Source organism: Camelina sativa, chromosome 2 (assembly GCF_000633955.1).
Source record: "Camelina sativa cultivar DH55 chromosome 2, Cs, whole genome shotgun sequence".
Taxonomy (NCBI): Eukaryota; Viridiplantae; Streptophyta; class Magnoliopsida; order Brassicales; family Brassicaceae; genus Camelina; species Camelina sativa.
In genome coordinates, this window is record NC_025686.1 from 25,241,948 (window position 1) to 25,260,941 (window position 18,994).

Consider the following 18,994-nt stretch of genomic DNA (forward strand, 5'->3'; position numbering starts at 1 on the left):
ATCTCAGTTTTCTAAATCTCAATTCTTAGCCAAACGACCTTTTCCACAAATTCACAAGGCACAGACCAAACTGAACTAGGAAATCTGTTTGAGATTCAACGGTATGCAAAGTTGTAACAAGAAAGAAACAAGTACATGAATCCATTAAAGAGTCATGTGAAACTTTCTTGTCTACAAATTGCAAACTAGCTTGCAATTGTTCCCAAATACATCTTTAAAAGAAAAAGAATCCGACACTTCTCTATAGTTTTTATTTCAAGAGAAGTGTCTTCTCTCTTTTCAGTTACTGAAATATAGGAAGATCAGGCTTATCTTGCTCGGTACCAGTGCTTGTTTCTCCAACTGATACAATAGTGCTACTACTGGTTGAAGAAGCTTCTTGTTCAATCTCGTTCGTCATCTTAATGAAATAACTGTGCCTGGAAAATGAAACCAGAACGAGTAAACTCTTAAGGCATATAGATCAGAACCGTTGGAGAAATCAAAAGACCAGGAAAAGAACAAACTAATTACCATCGTGTGTCTGCAGTTAACTCGGGATGAAAAGCAGTTGCTAACAAGTTTCCTTGCTTCACAGCAACAATGACTTTTGTTTCAGGAAGAGCATCTTCCTGATAAAAAAATGAAACCAACAAGACGGGTTCCATTCATGTGCTCACAGAAAAGGTAATCTTATCATGAGCATTGGTGCGAAATTAAGCAAACCTCTTGGATTTGTACGGTAGAGCTTGAATACAAGACCTTGTTTGATGGGACAGGATAATCCGCCAGGACTTCGACATCAGGACCAACATCGAGAACAGCAGGAGCACGTATGAACACTCCTCGGTATGTGTCTGGTCCACCTTCTTTAGATGTTAGTTGAGGTACTAAGATATCAGCTTCAAAACTTTGAATCTACACATCAAAAAAAGAATTTAAGAACAATCTAAGATTTTCAAATGGTTAAGATCGGAGTGAATTCTTTTAACTCCAATTGAACTCTTATGAAAGGACTGAGTTTTCTATCAAAGCTCATGCCAATTTAAGCAGTCTCAGAGTCTCTTTCTCCACATTTTGCAAGTAAAAAGTGATTTACATACTTATACACACATCTCTGAACATGAACTTGGAAACTTCGTAAAAAGACATAGTTATACCTGGCTGCCAAAGAAATTCCGATGCACAGTGCAATCAAGGCCACCGACTAATTCCTGACCTCCCTCTTTCTGACCTGAAAATTTATAAACATTTTCTTGTTTAAGTTTCCAAATTTTCAGCAACACATAATGACAGGAAGATGAAATATAAAAAAAGTACTCACCAACAGCTCTATCTGCCAAGAATATGAGACCCGCGCATGTCCCCCAAACAGGTTTCCCCGTCTTAACAAAGTCACGTAGAGCAGGGAACTTCAAAAGAGCAATACAAGAAAATTAGAACAGAGAAGGGACTTATACACCATCCATCGTCACCACTAGAACTGTATAAACATAAAAATCTGAACAAGGGGTTTAGTTTCTCTCCCTATCATGATTCTACACTCAAATCTTGGATACAGCTTTGCAAATGTTCACTGGTTCAGTTAAAGTTAGGAAAAACTCATCCATATGCTCAAATCAAAGAGTGGTTTGATCGACAATGCTTAATGTTTTCAGGTACAAAACAGTAAACAGAGAAACCACAAACAATACTTATTTACTTATAGATGAACTAAGCCTAATCCCAAAGTTGCTACCTTTTGAATCTTAAAGGCCAAATTCTTTGGACAATACAAACTGAAATATTCAGGAATAAGGGACGATTGACTAAATTAATCTCTTAAAATATGAAAATTCTGGCGAATCTAATAACTTCACGCACAAATTATGGAGAAAAGCACAATTAGTGAATTAACAACATCAGATTCGTTTCAAACACACATAAAAAAGGAACCTTTCCTAGAATTCTCCAAGTGGGTCATCTCATCGCAAAGAAGAAAACAAATAAGAATTATGAATCTACAAAGAGAGAGAGAGAGGAGGAGGACCAACAGACCAAGTTATGGTACTCGGCGAGTTTGGCCATGGTGGTGCTCTCGCCGCCAGGAATGATGAGAGAAGAAACGGAGAGAAGCTGGTCAGCCTTCCTAATCTCGACGCTTTGGACACCGAGACGCCGCAGAGCCGCGATGTGCTCATTGAAAGAACCTTGCAAAGCTAAAACTCCGACGGTCATTGCGGCGGCGTGAAGAGAGAGAGAGAGAAAGTGTCAAACACTAAAACTATATTAATGGGGACACTCACAAGTCACAAGACAAAACCTTTGTAGGCTTTGAGACATTGCGAGTGGCGACAATTTCTTTTACACCTTTTGTTTTGTGTTTTTTTCATTGCCCACGATTTCGATTCATCATCAATCATCAGATATTTTCTCTATTCTAACCAAAAAAAAATACATATTTCGAATTTAGTTGTCAACGTAAGTAGAGTAGAACTGTCCGTAGTAGATCATTGTCCAGTGTCGAATAAATATCTTTTTTTCTTTTTCTTGCAAGTAATGAATTTCTAATTTTCTAGGGTTAAAAACAAAAAAAAAAAAAGGTCTCTAGGAAAAATTTGTGATACGTTGTAAAGGTTAAATTTTTAATAGTGCAGATTTGTAATATTATTGTTAGAGAAACCAATGAAATCAGTATTTTAGCTGTTTTGTCACATTTATTAGCTGGTAATAATGGTTTATATTATTATACTATATAAAAAAAGAGATTAGAACAAAAATTATATATATATAAACCCTCACAAAAAAAAAAAAAAAAACGAAAAGGACAAAATCTCGATCGAAGGCCTCGAAGCTCTCTTTTTTTTTTTTGGGTGTGTGTAGTAATCTCACGCACGACGTTGATAGAGAAAGAGAGAGAGACCTTTTCCTTGCGATCTTATTGCTTTCTTCTGCTCCGATCGAATTCAGAACCAGTTTTTTGATGTATGATTCTCGCTTTCACCTTCGATAACTGTTTTTTTTTTTTTCCCCCGATTGCCAAATATCTTCTGATTAAATTTTCATTGTATCCGATTTCAAAGTTAGGGTTTTTATTATTTTTTTTCAAAATCTAGGGAGATAATGGTTTGTGAATTTTTAGAGCCAGCCACCCTCTTTGAGGGTTTCTTTACAATTTTGGTTGTTTGCATTGTTTCGATTTACTCTTTTTTTCTTGTGTGTGTAGTCTCGTTGATTCAGTTTGAGTAATTGGATTGAAAAAAGTGTACACCTTTACGATAGAATCATAATATGAACCCTCGGATGTTTCTTTGACTTGTCACACCACAAGTTTTTTTAATTTTAGTGGTTGCTATCAGCGAATTTGACCCCTTTTATTTTATTTTTATTTTGCAGAAACCTCTATAGCTCATCATCTTGACTTTACTGAAGCTGTGTAGCTTCTGAATCATTAGGGGCTATGCTTTCAACGAGTTGCTTCTCGTGAAGAAAGAAGGAATTTTGATAAAAAAAAATACTTACTTATTTATAAGGTTTCAGTCTTTAGACATGTCTCGTTTCGATTGCAGTGGTTATGATATCTCAACTTGTTTTGTTCATCTCGCTGAATGGCATCCTTTGGAATAGTCAGGTTCTTCGGGCTTTGAAGCCCTCTTAACCCCTTTTATCTCGGGGTAAGACTTTGATTTGTTTAGAGGTTTTTGTTTTTAATTATTTTGGATGCTCAGTTCAGGATTTTAGTTTTGATATCACCTTCTTCTTTTGTGCAGGTTCTTCAGTTAACTTAGACACTTTTTTATCTTTCATCATACACACATTCATACTTTGAGGAGCAATTTGTTTTTTTTTTTCTGTTTGGAGAAAGTAGATCATGTTTCGTGATAGTTTTTTGTTTGCCCGTACTATGGGTTGCTTTGGATGTTTTGGCACTTCTGGTGGTGGTAATAGAACCCGACAACAATCGCCTAAGCCTTACGACGATGATACATACTCATGTGATAGTGATGATGTAACTACCACTGCGAGAGGAGAAGAAGAAGAAGATGAAGAAGAAGTTGAGCAGAAGAGCCGCTCTAAAAGATCTGAGGAAATTTTGAAATATAGATTAGATAATGGATTAATCTGCAGGCACATTCCAGTCAGAGAAACTAATGAACTTATCCGTGGAGAGGTAAGTGACTTCTTCTTGTGCCTGTCTCTCATGTTATTGCTTCTTAGAATACTCCCATTGTGTGTCTTTACCAATTTAGTTGTTGTTTGATAATTTAGGATGAAAATGGTGACAAGACAATCAATGAGTATGTTCGTGTATGTAAAATTGGATCTGGTAGCTATGGTAAAGTGGTAAGTGTCATCTACACAATACTATCCAATCCTTTTAAGTGTATCCTCCAAAAGCATACCGAGCTTTGGATTCCATAACATTATTTTTTTGATTCTCAACAGGTTTTATATCGAAGCACTTTAGACGGCCAGTATTATGCTATCAAAGTAAGCCCTTGTTTCTTTCCATCATTACCCTTGTGAAAGCTTTTACTTTTTGTTTAGCTGATGTTTATGATGTTATTCGTTTGAACTATGGTCCTTCAATACAAGTTAATTTGTTTCATTGATCACTTATATGGCTTGTAGCTCTCTGACATATTATGATTTAATACTTGGATTTCCAGGCATTTCATAAGTCACATTTATTGAGGCTAAGGGTTGCACCTTCAGAGACTGCTATGAGTGATGTTCTTCGTGAGGTATACTGAGTTTTTTTTTGCATTTCCAAACAGCATTTATGTTGGTTCATTTTGGAGAAGTTATGTTTATCTCATCACTTCAGGTTATGATTATGAAAATTCTGGAGCATCCTAACATCGTTAACCTCATTGAGGTGATAGATGACCCTGAAACTGATCATTTTTACATGGGTACTTAATCTCCTTTCTCGTTTCTTCTGTTTATATTTATACTCGCCATGGAAAGAGCCTTTTTATCTTATAAATATTTGTCTTTCTGGTTTCTCCTAGTTCTCGAATACGTTGATGGAAAATGGGTGTATGACGGTTCTGGACCGCCTGGTGCTCTGGGAGAGAAAACTGCTAGAAAGTATTTGCGTGATATAGTTACTGGTCTGATGTATCTTCATGCTCATGTATGATCTTCATTGTTTAGCGTGCTTCTCCTCGCTTCATGTTTCCATCACCTAATACTGTTTCTATTGGGACTAAACAGGATGTAATTCACGGGGACATTAAACCCGACAATTTGCTGGTTACTAGTAGTGGTACTGTGAAGATAGGAGATTTCAGTGTCAGCCAAGTATTCAAGGTAAAAGAAAGATAACTGATTCGTTGATCTTCTTCATTAATTCTTGTATCTATCTTCTTAGCTGAGTGTTACCATCAATTCTTTGTTGTTTACAGGATGATGATGATCAACTGCGTCGATCTCCCGGGACTCCAGTCTTCACTGCTCCAGAATGTTGTTTAGGTCAGCTTGCATTCTAATCTCTTTAAGCGTGGTCCTAATTCATTAGTCTACATAGAGAATCAGCAAAAACCTTCTTTTTTTTTTTTGGATGGAAATCAGTGTCAGGTATAACATATAGTGGCAGAGCTGCGGATACATGGGCAGTGGGAGTTACTTTGTATTGTATGATATTGGGACAATACCCATTTCTTGCTGATACTCTTCAGGACACCTACGACAAGGTAGGTTCTGCATCTGATCAATGCTTTTCTTGGATAAAATATGTTTGAAAACCATATAACCTCCCATGGTTTTATAATCCCCTCTTACAGATTGTTAACAACCCTTTGATAATCCCGGATGGATTGAATCCTCTTCTCAGAGATTTGATTGAAGGTCTCCTTTGCAAAGGTGAGTTATTTCCCATTCTTTCAGTGTAATAAACTGTGCAAACTAAAGAATTAAGGTCTCAATGTCTTTTATCAAATTGCAGATCCAAGCCAGAGAATGACACTAAAGAATGTGTCCGAGCATCCATGGGTAACTGGAGAAGATGGGCATGTTCCTGAGTATTTTTGTTGGTGCAAACGCAATGCTGCCTTAATGATTAAAGAAGAAGAAGCTAATGGGATCTCTGAAACTTCGGATCCTAACTAAAAAAAAACTCGGAAGCTTTTGATCGTTTGTACAAGCTTCATGCATCTACTTAACCACACAAGTTTGACCTCGCTTGGGGTCGTTGTTTTTCTTTTTCTTTAATACTAGATAATTGTATGTTATTGTGCATTGTTTATAAATTTTAAACTAAATCGATTTTGGTTTTGATTTTGACTTTGGTTTTTTCTTTTTGTTGACGTGGGAAAATCTCTCCAAGTTCATTATCAGGGGATCTATCTCCTACAATCAAATGAGCTCCCCCCCTCCCCAATTGACTAGTAGTAGTAAATTACTTAGACTAAGATAATGATAATGATGGCTAATCGTATATATTCATAACTTCATTTCTCATTCTCATAAATGATAATAATCATGTACTTAATTATTATTTATGTAATTAGGATTTACCTCGTATACCACGGGTCCATTTCTTTTATCGTTTTGTTTGTTTTATAAATTAAGAACATTGTGCATTTTGAAAAAGTTAACAGTCAAATATTTATAACAAATAGATCAAAATTTAAGTTATATATATGTGATAATTTTGTTTAGTATAAAATTATATAATTGTATTTGACTGTTAATTATAAGATTTAACTCACAATTTACCGCAAAATAATTTGTTCTCTACGTTATCATAAATTACTCAATTTAATATATCTAATATTCTAATATTGATAATGTTAGCAAAATAATGAAATGATAAATTATATGTGTAACACCAAATTAATGATAATTAAACTTATATTCATATTGATCCAAATCATTCGCACAATATAATTTCGTTGCGTGTTATTTTAACTTTTAATTGTAAATATTCATTATATATTAAAATAACTCAAATGTATAATAATATATATCTGGAAATACTTGTTTTCTTACAAAAATCCTAAAACAAATTTTAAAATATATATCCATTTATAAAAATTCAAATCACATCATATGCTGAAAAAATCTAAAATTTTATTAACTTTATGTAGTAAATAAAAATTCAAATAATTAAATATAAGATTAAATAAAAATGAAAGGAGAATTCTATTTTAATATAATATATTGCTTTAAATTAGGTAGATAGATTTTAGGAAATTAATATTATCAAGTAAATAAATGATTGTGTTTGGTTGTAAGGATCGTAGAAAATTTAGTTGGGAATTGTTTGAATACAAAGATAAGAGAGGATGACACAAAAATTACTTAAAAAATGTTAAGATAGATATGCATGCACAGAAATCTAACAATTATAATTGATCAATCTATAAAAGCAACCATTGGTTTTTCGTTTATATGCTTTGGGTCGAAGGTTTAATATTTAAGCAAAAACAAAAAAGTCATCGGAAAATGGTGTCGTCGAAGATTCGATTTGTAGCTCTTCTCGTTATAGTTTCTCTCTTTGTTAACAATGTGCAATCCGCTCGTGAGATCTCTTTCCTCTCTTGATTTTTAATATATACATATATATATGTCAATATGAACATCTGATATATTGCAATATTCAATTTGTTATTAACTAGAACAATATATTATCATTATGAGTAAACAGCTTGTATTATGATTGATGAATCAGAAATTATGGATTCGTCACAAGACTGTGATATCAAAGGACCATGTCAAACAAAAAAAGATTGCTTCTTGAGCTGTGGAGGCACACCACCCTATAACAATATTTTGTGTGTGCCTTATGGAAATCAGCGTGTATGTTGTTGTATTCCAATGTAATGTAACTTGATTGAGATATCATTATATTTTAAAAACTATTTAGAAATAAACAGTTAATAATGTATTATTTCTTATATTTGATTGATTAGATGTCTTGAGAAAATTTCTACAAACTGTTAATTATAAAAAAGATACATTATTTAAATACTACAAAACAGAAATAATCATAAAATATTATATTAGTTTATAGTTTGCATAGAAATTTGAAAATATTTCATAATATTATAACATGAAATAAAAAAAAAATATTGTTTTTACATGTGTCGTGATCTGATATCGATAAATTGACATGTATTGTGATCATATTACCGACTTATTTTGATATGTGTTAACGTGATCTGATATCGATAAATTGACATATATTGTGATCATATTACCGACTTATTTTGATATGTGTTAATATCTTAAAACAATAAGTTAACACATATCATAGTTATGTTAATGATTAAATATTAAAAACTAAAATTTTCATATAATAAAATTATTAATTTTTACTTTTTTAATTTGAACATATGTCAAAAAATTATATGCATATCTAAATGTTGACACGTGTTAAAAATTATAAGAAGAAAAATTAATAATTTTATTATATATAAAGTTTATACTTTATACATATCTAAGATTGTAGATTATATAATTGAGAAAGACATATATATATTATTATCATTTAGATATGTATACATGTACATGCATATATTACATGTACATATAAAGTTTATACATATCTAAAATTTTAAATATGATAAATTATTAATTTTTTCTTTTAGATATATGTGCATGCACTTGTAGATTGTTAGATATATGTACATGCAACTATAGATTACATAATTGGGAAGAACATGTATATTATTATCATTTAGATATGTATACATGTACATGCATATATTACATGTATATATAAAGTTTATACATATCAAAATTAAATATGTATAAACTTTTAGAGATATCATTATATTTTTAAAATTAATAATAAAAAGCTAATTTAATAATATTAATAGATCATTTCTTATATTTTTTCGATTAGATGTCTTTATACTATCATTCATGAACTTAAAATAACCCCCACTAAGTCTTATGCATGTATGAATATTCTTCTAAGTTCTTTATCTTACTTAAGAAATTCCCAAAGGAATCGATCATCTTTTGTTGTGAATTTTTTAAACTATAAGTCCATATATCTTTGCTAGATCTTATTTTTTTTGGAAATATATATATAGTTTAAGTTGCATACGTTGATGAGTGATTGAGTGGATCAATTAATTAAAGTAAACATGATAACCAAAATTTAACCAAAAAACATGGTAAACAAAATTAATTTAATAAAATTGTTGATCGAAGGACCCTAACAACAATTCTTATAGAATTAGAACATTAGTATATTTTGGGGTCAAAACGGATAAATATTTAAAGTTAAGGATTACAATGAAAGAAATTAAAAGAAAGCCTATTTGTTTAAAATTAAAATTTTATTTGTCTTAGCTTATTAGCTTATTTGTCTCTTGTTTGGTTTCACTTGTTGGTATAATAACCCTACCCCTCTCCCCTTCTTCTACTTCTACTTGTTCTCTGTTCTGTCCACTCTCTCTCTCTCTATCTCTATCTCTATCTCTATCTCTCTCTCTCTACCTTTTTGACTCCAGTCGCCGGCGAAATATTCAACGGGTGATAACTTTTTTTCTGGGGATTGACCCGAGACAACCGCGAGAGATCTAAATCCACCATTGGAGTTTTTTTCTTTTTGTGTGGAGGTAAGCTTATAGATGAATTAGTCTTCTCCTTTTTTTTTTTTTGTATGATTTGTTAATCCTCATCTGCTCTGTGTGATCTTTGGTATTTGGATCTGAGTCCCATTTACAAAGTTCAGATTTTTATTTTTTTTTAATTATCGGATTCGGATCTGCTTTTGACTTTCGCTTTGGATTTGATGAAACGATCTCAATGTTATTCTGAAACTATTCTACTGTATTTGGATCGGATTTATATTAAAGATACGATTTTTTTTTTATATTTTTCTTCGTTCTGGTTTGATTAAAATCTTCTTGCAGATTCTGACATTGTGTTATATCTAATCTACAGATTGATCCAAATTGGGCAATTCAATGGTTTGGGGTTTGAGGTATATAATGTTTTTAATTGTTTGAAGATTTTGATGGACGAAGTGGTAGTAGTAGTAGTAATAAAGAGATGGAGATTGTTTTGGAGCAGCAGCAATCGAAATCTGTATCTGGATACTGGGACAAGTGTTGCCCAGTTAAGAAAGACTCGTTTTTTATGATTGGAGAAGAAGAAGAAGAAGAATAAGAGTCTTAGAACAGAATCTGTTGTTTGTATTGATTGAAATAGGTTTCTTTGTTTTTTTTGGTTTTGGGTTTTTGGGTTTGGATTCTTTGTATTGAAAAATAGGGTATTTTAACATTTAATAATGGCTGCTGAAGAACATTCGAATAAGAGAAGACGAGTCTCTGCTTCTGCTTCTGCTTCTGCTTCTGCTTCTGTAGTTGTGAATTCCATGGTAGGAGATGATCATAGCCTCAGGTTGGGATCAAGTGACTTGCTTCTCCCTGGTCTTATAGATGATGTTGCTCTAAATTGTCTTGCTCGGGTTCCTAGATCAGACTTTCCTTCCTTGGCTCGTGTAAGCAAGAAGTACAATAAGTTGGTCAACGGTGGACATTTGTTTGGCCTTAGGAAGGAGCTAGGGGTCGTGGAGTATCTTGTTTTCATGGTTTGTGACCCGAGGAGAGGTTGGTTGATGTTTTCTCCTATGAAAAAGAAATGGATGGTGTTACCTAAAATGCCCTGTGACGAGTGCTTCAACCATGCTGATAAAGAGTCTTTGGCTGTAGACGACGAGCTTTTGGTTTTCGGGAAAGAGTTGTTTCAGTTTGCTATTTGGAAATACAGTTTGAGGTCTCGCTGTTGGATCAAATGCGAAGGTATGCATCGTCCTCGCTGCTTGTTTGCATCCGGAAGCCTTGGTGGGATAGCTATAGTTGCTGGAGGAACAGATATGAATGGGAATATATTAGCATCAGCTGAGCTTTATGATTCTTCTTCAGGGAGATGGGAGATGCTTCCCAATATGCATTTCCCTCGAAGACTATGCTCTGGATTTTTCATGGATGGTAAGTTCTATGTGCTTGGAGGCATGTCAAGCCCTAATGTATCGGTTACTTGTGGTGAGGAGTTTGATCTGGAGACAAGGAAATGGAGGAAGATTGAAGGAATGTATCCTAATGTGAACCGAGCTGCGCAGGCTCCACCTCTTGTTGTGGTGGTTGAGAACGAGCTGTTTACGCTCGAGTACTTAACCAGTATGGTGAAGAAGTATGATAAGAAGGAGAACAAGTGGGAAGTAATGGGAAGGTTACCACAGATGGTGGATTCATCAAACGGTTGGGGGTTGGCGTTTAAACCGTGCGGGGATCAACTGTTGGTGTTTTGTGGGCAACGAGGTCCTCATGGTGAGGGCATTGTGGTGAATTCTTGGTGTCCAAAATCAGGAGCTAAAGATGGAAACTTGGATTGGAAAGTGCTTGGAGTTAAAGAGAATGTTGGTGTGTTTGTGTATAACTGCGCAGTGATGGGTTGTTAAAAAAGGAAACCATCTTTGTTACTTCAACTTGGGAAGTTGAGGGTTTCTTTTTTTTTTATTACATCAGATCTATCTCTGGTTCGTTCTTCTTCTTCTTCTTCTCCTTCTTCTTCTCTATTTGACTGGTCTTTTAGTTTATTTTGCTCTTGGGGATCATAATGCTTTTGTTGTCTTTTCTGTGTTTAATTTTTGTGGGTAAATTGGAAAAAAAAAAGTGAAAATTCATTACTCTGCAAAATGTTTTCCCCTGTTTGTACTTTGTTCATCATTTACTGAATGAGAAGAGAACAAAATAAAATTCACAATGTGTCCTTGCTTTACCGAGAGTTGGATTGTTGTATTAGTTGCGGTTTTTGTAGTCTTTTCATATGGAAGAAGTGAAAGCAACAGACTTTAATGGGAGGTTCATGATCCTATGACCAGTCTTAGGAGACCCCCACACAACCCAAAGCCGGAGGAAAAGGAGTGACTTCGAATCAGGATTTATGAAGTGATAGATATGATTTGTTTAGAGAATTTAATGCAGTCAATATTTTAAAAAAAATATTCGAAACAGTCTCGATCTATTCCGAAGAGTACGTACTTACGTTGCGTAGTACAAATTTTAGTCTGAAATATCTTCAGTGACTCACTGTGAGCTGAAAAAGTAGTCATGTGATGCAGTCATCAGTACACATGTGTAATCTTGGTAGTAAGTTCAGTCAGTGTGGTACAACTTAGTTCAAAAATTGTAGCGGCAAAGGGAAACAAATGTACTTTGTTAACTTATCAGGCAGGAATCGCCATCTGCCCATCTCTACCACACTACACACAGAAAATAATGCAGCTTCATGATTTCAATATTATTAGCCCATTATTTATAAACGGGCCTTGTGGCTTGTACTGCCTGTGGACTACTTACTTGGAATCTAAAAGTTGTTTCTCGACAGGTCTGCGACTGCAATACTACAAGACACAAGTATAGGTAGCTTGTGAGCTGAGAGCTACCGAGAAAGAAGAGGATAATGACGTTGTCGGATCTGATGGATTGGATTTTCGCATTTTTCCAATTTGGTCATTTATTCCCAAGGGGACCAACCTAGTATTTACAACTTTTTGCATGCGTGAAAGTTAACCTCAAATATTATGTAGCTAGGTTTGTCATGGAAGTTACAAATAATCCACAATATATATTTATGGAAATTTCAAGGTTCTGTAGTCGATTCCATAAGCTAAATATGATAATACTATAGCTTGAGAGTTGATTGAAAATATCACTTTAACAAAAAAACTACCTGTTATGAATCTATTAAGTCATAGACTCATATCCTTAGAATTCTAAGAATTAAAATCCTACTAATAAACAAGGATGGTCCAGTAAAATTAAATAAACTTCAATAAATGTACTATATATAATTTAAGATTTTCTAAAAGAAAAAGAGAAAACTATACGAAAAAGACAAAACTCTATGGCCGTGTCAAAAACCCTAGTTATATCGTTATTAATTTAGTAGGCTCTTATTCTATAGAATCTTCAAGTTGATTCTTTCCCCCCTCCCCAACAATGTGGGTCGTCGAGCTAGCTTGACCTTACGTATAGTCGTATACACACACACACAAACTTTATTTCTCATGTATAGCTTAATTTTCAATATAGTGAGTCATCATCATTAATGGTAGGTTCTAACTTCTCATACATGCTACAAGAAACTTGTTGTATATGATACATGTAAACATTTTTCTTTTCTTTTTTTTGTTAAAGGATTTAACATGTAAGCATAATCCTTGAATATATCATTACCACCAAACAAACAAAAAACCTATAATGATGTACATATTTGTAGCTAGAGAGAGAGCGAGATTGCCTACCAATATGCTTTAGCTTTGCCTTTTGTGTCGGCCAATTCTGGTTGATTTGGATCACTTTGGTATCTACTTTCACTTAATCGGTAGGTTAGGCCATTCAGATATAAAAACATCCAAATCAGAATACTAGATTTAGTTCATTTTTCAGTGGATAGAAAATTGTTTTTAGTGATAAACATAAATCTTCTTTAAACGTCCAATTTTTGGAAACTTTCTCAAGTTTTTCTATATATAATCACAAGTTTTTTCCTCAACCAAAAAGAAAATCAATACTAGTATAACTAATATTTTGTGTTAAATTTCACCGTTAATTTGTGTTGTGTCCTTCAAACTTAAACGTAGAATTATTAGAAGCTTCCAATCACATAACAAATATTGTGAATTCGTGTCATATTGGAAACATAGAGATCGAGTTAGCTTTATTGGATATAAAAGCAAATTAAAATCTTCAGTCTAACACTTCCGATAAAGATTGGTTTGTTTTGAATTCAAGTCAAAATTAGCTTTATTTCATGAGTGTGATTACTCGTACAATGTTTTGAAAAGCAGAGATTCTTCGTAAGAAGCAAAATATGTAAAAATAAAGCCGCTTTTATTTTGAGTATCATTATTCCAAAGCCGAATTCAAATAAATAATATCGACTTTTCTCCTTTAAAACCAGCAATTACAAAATGTTTACATGACTAAACTTTTTTTTAGGTTCTGTGTGTTTGTGGCTATTCATTAATCATTATCATCAAGCAAATATTAGCTGTCACCAGAAAAGCAATACTGTATTATACTTCATACAATATAAGTGATATGAAGTTATAACTAAATTATTAATTAGCCGATAACTTAGGTTAGTCTACAAAAATAGTAAATTTGTAGTTCCTTTCGCTTAACTCAGTAACATGTAATCTAGGTTTTCGAAATGAATTATAGAGGGTTGTTTCTTTCAGCTTTGGAGGATATATGCTATACATGAATTTAATGAAAACAAAAACTTAAACAATGTCAAATCACAAAGCATATTTTATCATTTCTATAGTTTTCGTATAGAATAATTGTTTAATGAGGTAACGTATTATCTGCGCCACCTAACTAAGCACAAACTTAACGCATGATCGTGATGTATGAAAAAATTCCGATCCTAACATCAAACAACCTTTCCTAAACCTAATGCATCACTAGCAACCTTTAATAATCAAAGGTTTCTTACAAAAAAATAATAATAATATGAATTATCTTGCCAAATAGTAATATTTATCTAATTATCTCTAGCTAGCCATATCACATTATTTAATTTGTCTATCTTTAAAAAGGGTAAAAAAATCTTTTTTTTTTTACAAAAAAAATATAGTTTTTAGAAAACATGAATTATCATCATCACTAAAAGTTGCTTTAATCAAAGATTAAAGGGATTCAGTTAATCCTCCCAATTAGTGTCTCGTCCGTTGATGAATCCAAAACTATGTGTTAATTAAACGTAATTTATATTAGATACATCAAACACCTAATTGTGGAAACGAAAATTTCAGTCACAATTAATTTCTTTATGGAAACCGTTACACGGTTCTGCAGGTGACTAGACATGATGAGAACAAGAATACAAATATGCAGGTGTTACATCAAACTTGTGTGATATGACCAAAAGCAAAAATTCAAAAAGGTATTTAATTGAAAATGAAAAGAGAAGAAAAGCCACTAAATCACTACGATATAGACAGTAACACACATGTCATACATTCTCACATGAGTTAGTTAGTACTTTGTACACACAAAATGTAAAATTAAAATTACACAATTTTGTTCTGTCGTGTATCATATTGTGCCGCGCCCGCATCAAAGTAACACGCAGCACACACTATATATATGTGTCTTTCTCCAATTGTATTTTTATAAGTGTCTACCACCTTTTTTTTTTACCGAATAATTTGTGAGAGAATATAGCATCGCATATATTTGAAGCCTAATTGCTTCAACTACTATATAAGTTATATAAAAAAAAAACAGATGTTAGGATCACATTTGATATAAATGAATAAGCCCAACACTAGTGACTTATATATCATCCAGAAAAGAAATTCAAATTTTACATTGGGGTAAGAAAAAAAAAAAACACGTAATGCTTTTAGCCTTTTTTTTCTAGCTAATAAGGGAAGAAGAGGATGAATATGACGAGAGAAGAAGTAGGAAGTGTAGGGAAGGCAAGAAGGCCCATCTCTCACTCTCTCTATCTTTTCATAAATGAGAATCATGCTTTTCTCTGTCTCTCTCTCTCTCTTCTCTTTTCTCATTCATTCTTCTTCCTCAATTACAGCCCGATTCCACTATCTTCATCATCATTAAGTAATGCACTAATCTCGAGAAGATAAAACAAACAAACACCTCTCTCTCTTTCTCTTATCTCTCTCTCTATCTCTCTTTTGTTTCTTCCGTTTCAAAGTTTCTTCCTTTTGGGCGGGTTTTAAGGAAAAATTTGGAATTTTTCTCTTTTTGGGTACGTTTCTTTAGTTTCTGAGCTTCTTCTACTTGTGGGTTTGCTTTTTGTTATTATCTAGTTCTAGTTACTGTGTCACGCTTTTCTCTAGCAAGACTTTGATGACTATATAACAAGATTTATTCTCTTGAGCTTTTCTCTGTCCTTCCTTCTAATTAAAGTCTTCAATTTTTTGTTCACTACTTTTAATGTTGTTTTGAGTTCGTTTTCTCTTCCTTTTGGTACAGAGTATTTGAAGTTTTTTGGGAATATTTAAAAGGTTGCCTTAAAACTGAACTCAATCTCTTGCTGTTTTGTATTAGAAAGATGGTGGGTACTGAGGAAAAGCCTCTTAATACTCTTGATTCAGGTCATGCTGATTCTGCCTCTGCTTCAAATCAGGTACATATACACACATCAAATTTTATGTATGTATGCTAAAGTATGGATCTTTGTCGAATCTTTAAATGAATTTAGATGTGTTCTGTTTAATGGAATTGAAAAGATTTGAGCTTTTTTGTGTTTACAAAATTCAGATCAAATTGATTCGTGTTGTTAGTTTCATCCATTAGTTGAGGAATTGCTCATAGAAACTCATTTGTTAGTTTCATCTCTGGTTTTAATGTGAAGGCTGAAGGATCATCTGCTATAACAGAAGAGACTTCTTCTTCAAACGTTCAACAATGGAGGCGAAAGAACCTCTCTTTGCAGATACCCTCTAGAGCAACTGGTCTTTCATCTGAAGACTCGGTTGTTATCAAAATGCCTCCAACACCTAGTCCAACCCCGAGAAGAGTTAACTTTTCTCTGACTTCGACTTCTCCAGGTCCTGTTCCTCCTACTCCTTCTTCTGCTCTTCCGCGTGCCAAATCTTCCTTGAAGAATCTGTTGCCAAAAGCTGGGTGTAAACCAAAAACCTCTAACACTGATATCGAGAAAGGACAAGGGAACAATGCCTCTTCTCCTTCTGCATTGCAGGAGAAGGCTTCAATAGCGAGGTCATTATCACTTTCAAAGCTATTTACGCCTAGGATCAAGAGAACTTCATCTCTACCTGTGACTCCTATTATTCTTTCACACTCTGAGTCAGCTCATGGAGGAAGCAGTGTTGCTCCTCCAACTCCAAGCGTAAGCTTTTCTCTTGTATCATTTTCAGAGAACCTTGCTATTTTGTTTAGGTACTTATATACTTGGTGTTGCAGAGCAAAGGGAGTGTGCACATTGCTCGTTCTCGCTCTGTGCCTGTTAATGACAAGGAACTAAGTCTTAAGGGAATGGAGTCATTCTTTAGAGTAATCCCTTCGACTCCTCGTGTTAAAGAAGGAGACAATTTCTCAAATGCATCAGAGGCTGGTGGTGATACTGGTAAGTTTGTGTTTTAATCATTTATATGATTTATTTTCTTGTTTCTTAGATGTTTGTTTACTGGACACAACAAGTCTATCTTAATGTATTGAACAGAAACAGGTGATGCTGATGGAGAAGATATACCTGAGGATGAAGCAGTTTGTAGGATTTGTTTAGTAGAGCTCTGTGAAGGAGGAGAAACCTTAAAAATGGAGTGTAGTTGCAAAGGAGAACTTGCTCTTGCCCACAAAGATTGTGCTCTTAAATGGTTCACCATAAAGGGTAACAAGACCTGTGAGGTTTGTAAACAAGAAGTTAAGAACTTACCTGTGACACTCTTACGGATCCAAAGCCTTCGAAACTCTGGTGTTGTTCAGCTAGATGTCACTGGGTACAGGTAAAATACGAAACATCCAAACTCTCTTATGGTTAAATAGGAAAACCTTTGCCTGAATCTATTCATTATTTCTCAACAGGGTCTGGCAAGAGGTACCGGTTCTTGTAATCATCAGCATGCTCGCTTACTTCTGCTTCCTCGAGCAGCTCTTGGTAAATTTATAGACATATTACAGACAGATATTGATATAGATATTGATATACAGAAATATTACAGACAGATATTGATAACATTATCTTAACAACAATAAGCTTACGGAAGAATCACCCTTAAGGTCTTAACAACAACAAGCTTACGGACATATACAGAAATATTACAGACAGATATTGATAACATTGTCTTATTTCCACCAGGTTGAGAAACTGGGTACAGGTGCAATAGCGATATCTCTGCCGTTTTCTTGTATTCTTGGTCTTCTTGCATCCATGACCGCATCAACCATGGGTAGGTCTTCTTTTGGAAAAAAAACTCTTCTAAATGTGTTCCTCCACTCTAATACGTTTTTAGCTCTGGAATATTCCTATGCAGTTATGAGAAGATTTGTCTGGATTTATGCATCTGTCCAGTTTGCTTTGGTGGTTCTCTTCGCCCATATATTTTATTCCGTGGTTAGTACCCTTCAACACATCTTTCTTGATGCTAAAGAACTTGCCAGCTTCTGGTTTAGCTGATAAAGATAGAGACTTTTGTGATCTCTTAGAGCAAAAATCGACATATATCAGTCTATAAACTCAAATCTTTTGGTTGCTAAAATCTGATCTCTGAGTGGTTACAGGTGAAGTTGCAACCAGTTCTGTCAGTTCTTCTGTCAACATTTGCTGGCTTTGGTGTTTGCATATGCGGGAGTTCAGTGATGGTTGAATTCGTGAGATGGAAACGAAGATGGCGAGCAAGAAGGCTAGAACAACAGCTAAACCAGGCTCAGACGCTGACACAACCACCCCAACAGCTGGATGCAACAACCTCTCGGCATCATCCAAATACCTCGTAGAGCCAGGAAGTGGGAAAATGATTTCACATTTATACTGTTAGTTCAGTTAATGTTATGTAATGATTTGTATAAAAAGAAAAGAGAAAGTGATAAAGGAACGCTTTGTTGTTTTGTTTGTTTTGCTACCTTGCATATACACAGTTTGTGTTGTTGTAAGTTTGAAACTTCGATTTGCTCAATCTCTGCAAATCAAAGGTTTGTAGTAGTATTGTTTTTTTAGGCTTATATTGGTCACATGAGTTATTGAAGTTGAGTTGTAGAAAATAGTATAAATTGAAGTTGGTATAACTTGCTGTAAATATTTTGTGGTAAAACAAAATATGATTTATTAATTTTACCAAAATTACTAATTGGTGACACTTTTGTGGTAGATGTTATAGTATGTATTATTTGATTATAATTATTAAAAAGTGTTAGTGAATACATTTAATAAAATTATTAAAAATAAAATAAATTAAATATATAAATAAGAAAATACTTTTAATATACACAAAGTTAACTAAACTTTTTTTTTACATTGCAAATTAAAAAATTAAACTACATGCATTCCATAATCTTTACAATCTTAT

The 18,994-nt window shown here is 33.7% G+C and overlaps 4 protein-coding genes across 7 annotated transcripts; 3 read left to right on the forward strand and 1 right to left on the reverse strand.

Moving 5' to 3' along the window:
• LOC104737989 (probable pyridoxal 5'-phosphate synthase subunit PDX2) lies at window positions 72-2,307 on the reverse strand. The gene is made up of 6 exons (XM_010458233.1): window positions 2,017-2,307; window positions 1,304-1,391; window positions 1,140-1,213; window positions 706-897; window positions 514-611; window positions 72-419 (listed from the first exon to the last, which is right to left on the reverse strand). Exons 1-6 carry the CDS (start codon window positions 2,194-2,196, stop codon window positions 284-286), a joined length of 768 nt encoding a protein of 255 aa, XP_010456535.1. The 5' UTR covers window positions 2,197-2,307; the 3' UTR covers window positions 72-283.
• Window positions 2,767-6,246, forward strand: LOC104737996 (serine/threonine-protein kinase GRIK2). Its single transcript, XM_010458240.2, has 13 exons — window positions 2,767-2,943; window positions 3,355-3,632; window positions 3,729-4,129; window positions 4,228-4,302; window positions 4,405-4,449; window positions 4,629-4,703; window positions 4,787-4,874; window positions 4,974-5,098; window positions 5,179-5,274; window positions 5,370-5,436; window positions 5,536-5,657; window positions 5,748-5,826; window positions 5,909-6,246. Exons 3-13 carry the CDS (start codon window positions 3,830-3,832, stop codon window positions 6,070-6,072), a joined length of 1,236 nt encoding a protein of 411 aa, XP_010456542.1. The 5' UTR covers window positions 2,767-2,943; window positions 3,355-3,632; window positions 3,729-3,829; the 3' UTR covers window positions 6,073-6,246.
• LOC104738007 (F-box/kelch-repeat protein At5g60570) lies at window positions 9,316-11,480 on the forward strand. The gene is made up of 2 exons (XM_010458249.1): window positions 9,316-9,536; window positions 9,865-11,480. The coding sequence occupies exon 2, from the start codon at window positions 10,211-10,213 to the stop codon at window positions 11,381-11,383; it is 1,173 nt and encodes a 390-aa protein (XP_010456551.1). The 5' UTR covers window positions 9,316-9,536; window positions 9,865-10,210; the 3' UTR covers window positions 11,384-11,480.
• On the forward strand, window positions 15,416-18,673 carry LOC104738018. Of its 4 annotated transcripts, none has more exons than XM_019237604.1 (9): window positions 15,416-15,711; window positions 16,018-16,092; window positions 16,321-16,818; window positions 16,893-17,055; window positions 17,152-17,434; window positions 17,514-17,586; window positions 17,788-17,878; window positions 17,942-18,042; window positions 18,210-18,673. In XM_019237604.1, exons 2-9 carry the CDS (start codon window positions 16,018-16,020, stop codon window positions 18,423-18,425), a joined length of 1,500 nt encoding a protein of 499 aa, XP_019093149.1. In that variant the 5' UTR covers window positions 15,416-15,711; the 3' UTR covers window positions 18,426-18,673. The 4 variants fall into 4 exon arrangements, with proteins under 4 accessions (XP_019093149.1, XP_019093147.1, XP_019093148.1 ...); XM_019237602.1 differs by having other exon boundaries at window positions 15,669-15,711; window positions 16,014-16,092; XM_019237603.1 differs by having other exon boundaries at window positions 15,695-15,711; window positions 15,939-16,092.

Bases quoted from the DNA above. Each gene is read 5' to 3' on its own strand.
- LOC104738007 (XM_010458249.1), top strand. From the start codon at position 10,211: ATGGCTGCTGAAGAACATTCGAATAAGAGAAGACGAGTCTCTGCTTCT.
- LOC104737989 (XM_010458233.1), bottom strand. From the start codon at position 2,196: ATGACCGTCGGAGTTTTAGCTTTGCAAGGTTCTTTCAATGAGCACATC. The intron at 1,392-2,016 runs GTCTGTTGGTCC...GCTCTTTTGAAG, and splicing joins TCGCCGAGTACCATAACTTG to TTCCCTGCTCTACGTGACTT. The intron at 898-1,139 runs GTATAACTATGT...TTTGATGTGTAG, and splicing joins GGAATTTCTTTGGCAGCCAG to ATTCAAAGTTTTGAAGCTGA.
- LOC104737996 (XM_010458240.2), top strand. From the start codon at position 3,830: ATGTTTCGTGATAGTTTTTTGTTTGCCCGTACTATGGGTTGCTTTGGA. The intron at 4,450-4,628 runs GTAAGCCCTTGT...TTGGATTTCCAG, and splicing joins GCCAGTATTATGCTATCAAA to GCATTTCATAAGTCACATTT. The intron at 5,275-5,369 runs GTAAAAGAAAGA...TGTTGTTTACAG, and splicing joins GTGTCAGCCAAGTATTCAAG to GATGATGATGATCAACTGCG.
- LOC104738018 (XM_019237604.1), top strand. From the start codon at position 16,018: ATGGTGGGTACTGAGGAAAAGCCTCTTAATACTCTTGATTCAGGTCAT. The intron at 16,093-16,320 runs GTACATATACAC...TTTAATGTGAAG, and splicing joins CTGCCTCTGCTTCAAATCAG to GCTGAAGGATCATCTGCTAT. The intron at 16,819-16,892 runs GTAAGCTTTTCT...TTGGTGTTGCAG, and splicing joins TTGCTCCTCCAACTCCAAGC to AGCAAAGGGAGTGTGCACAT.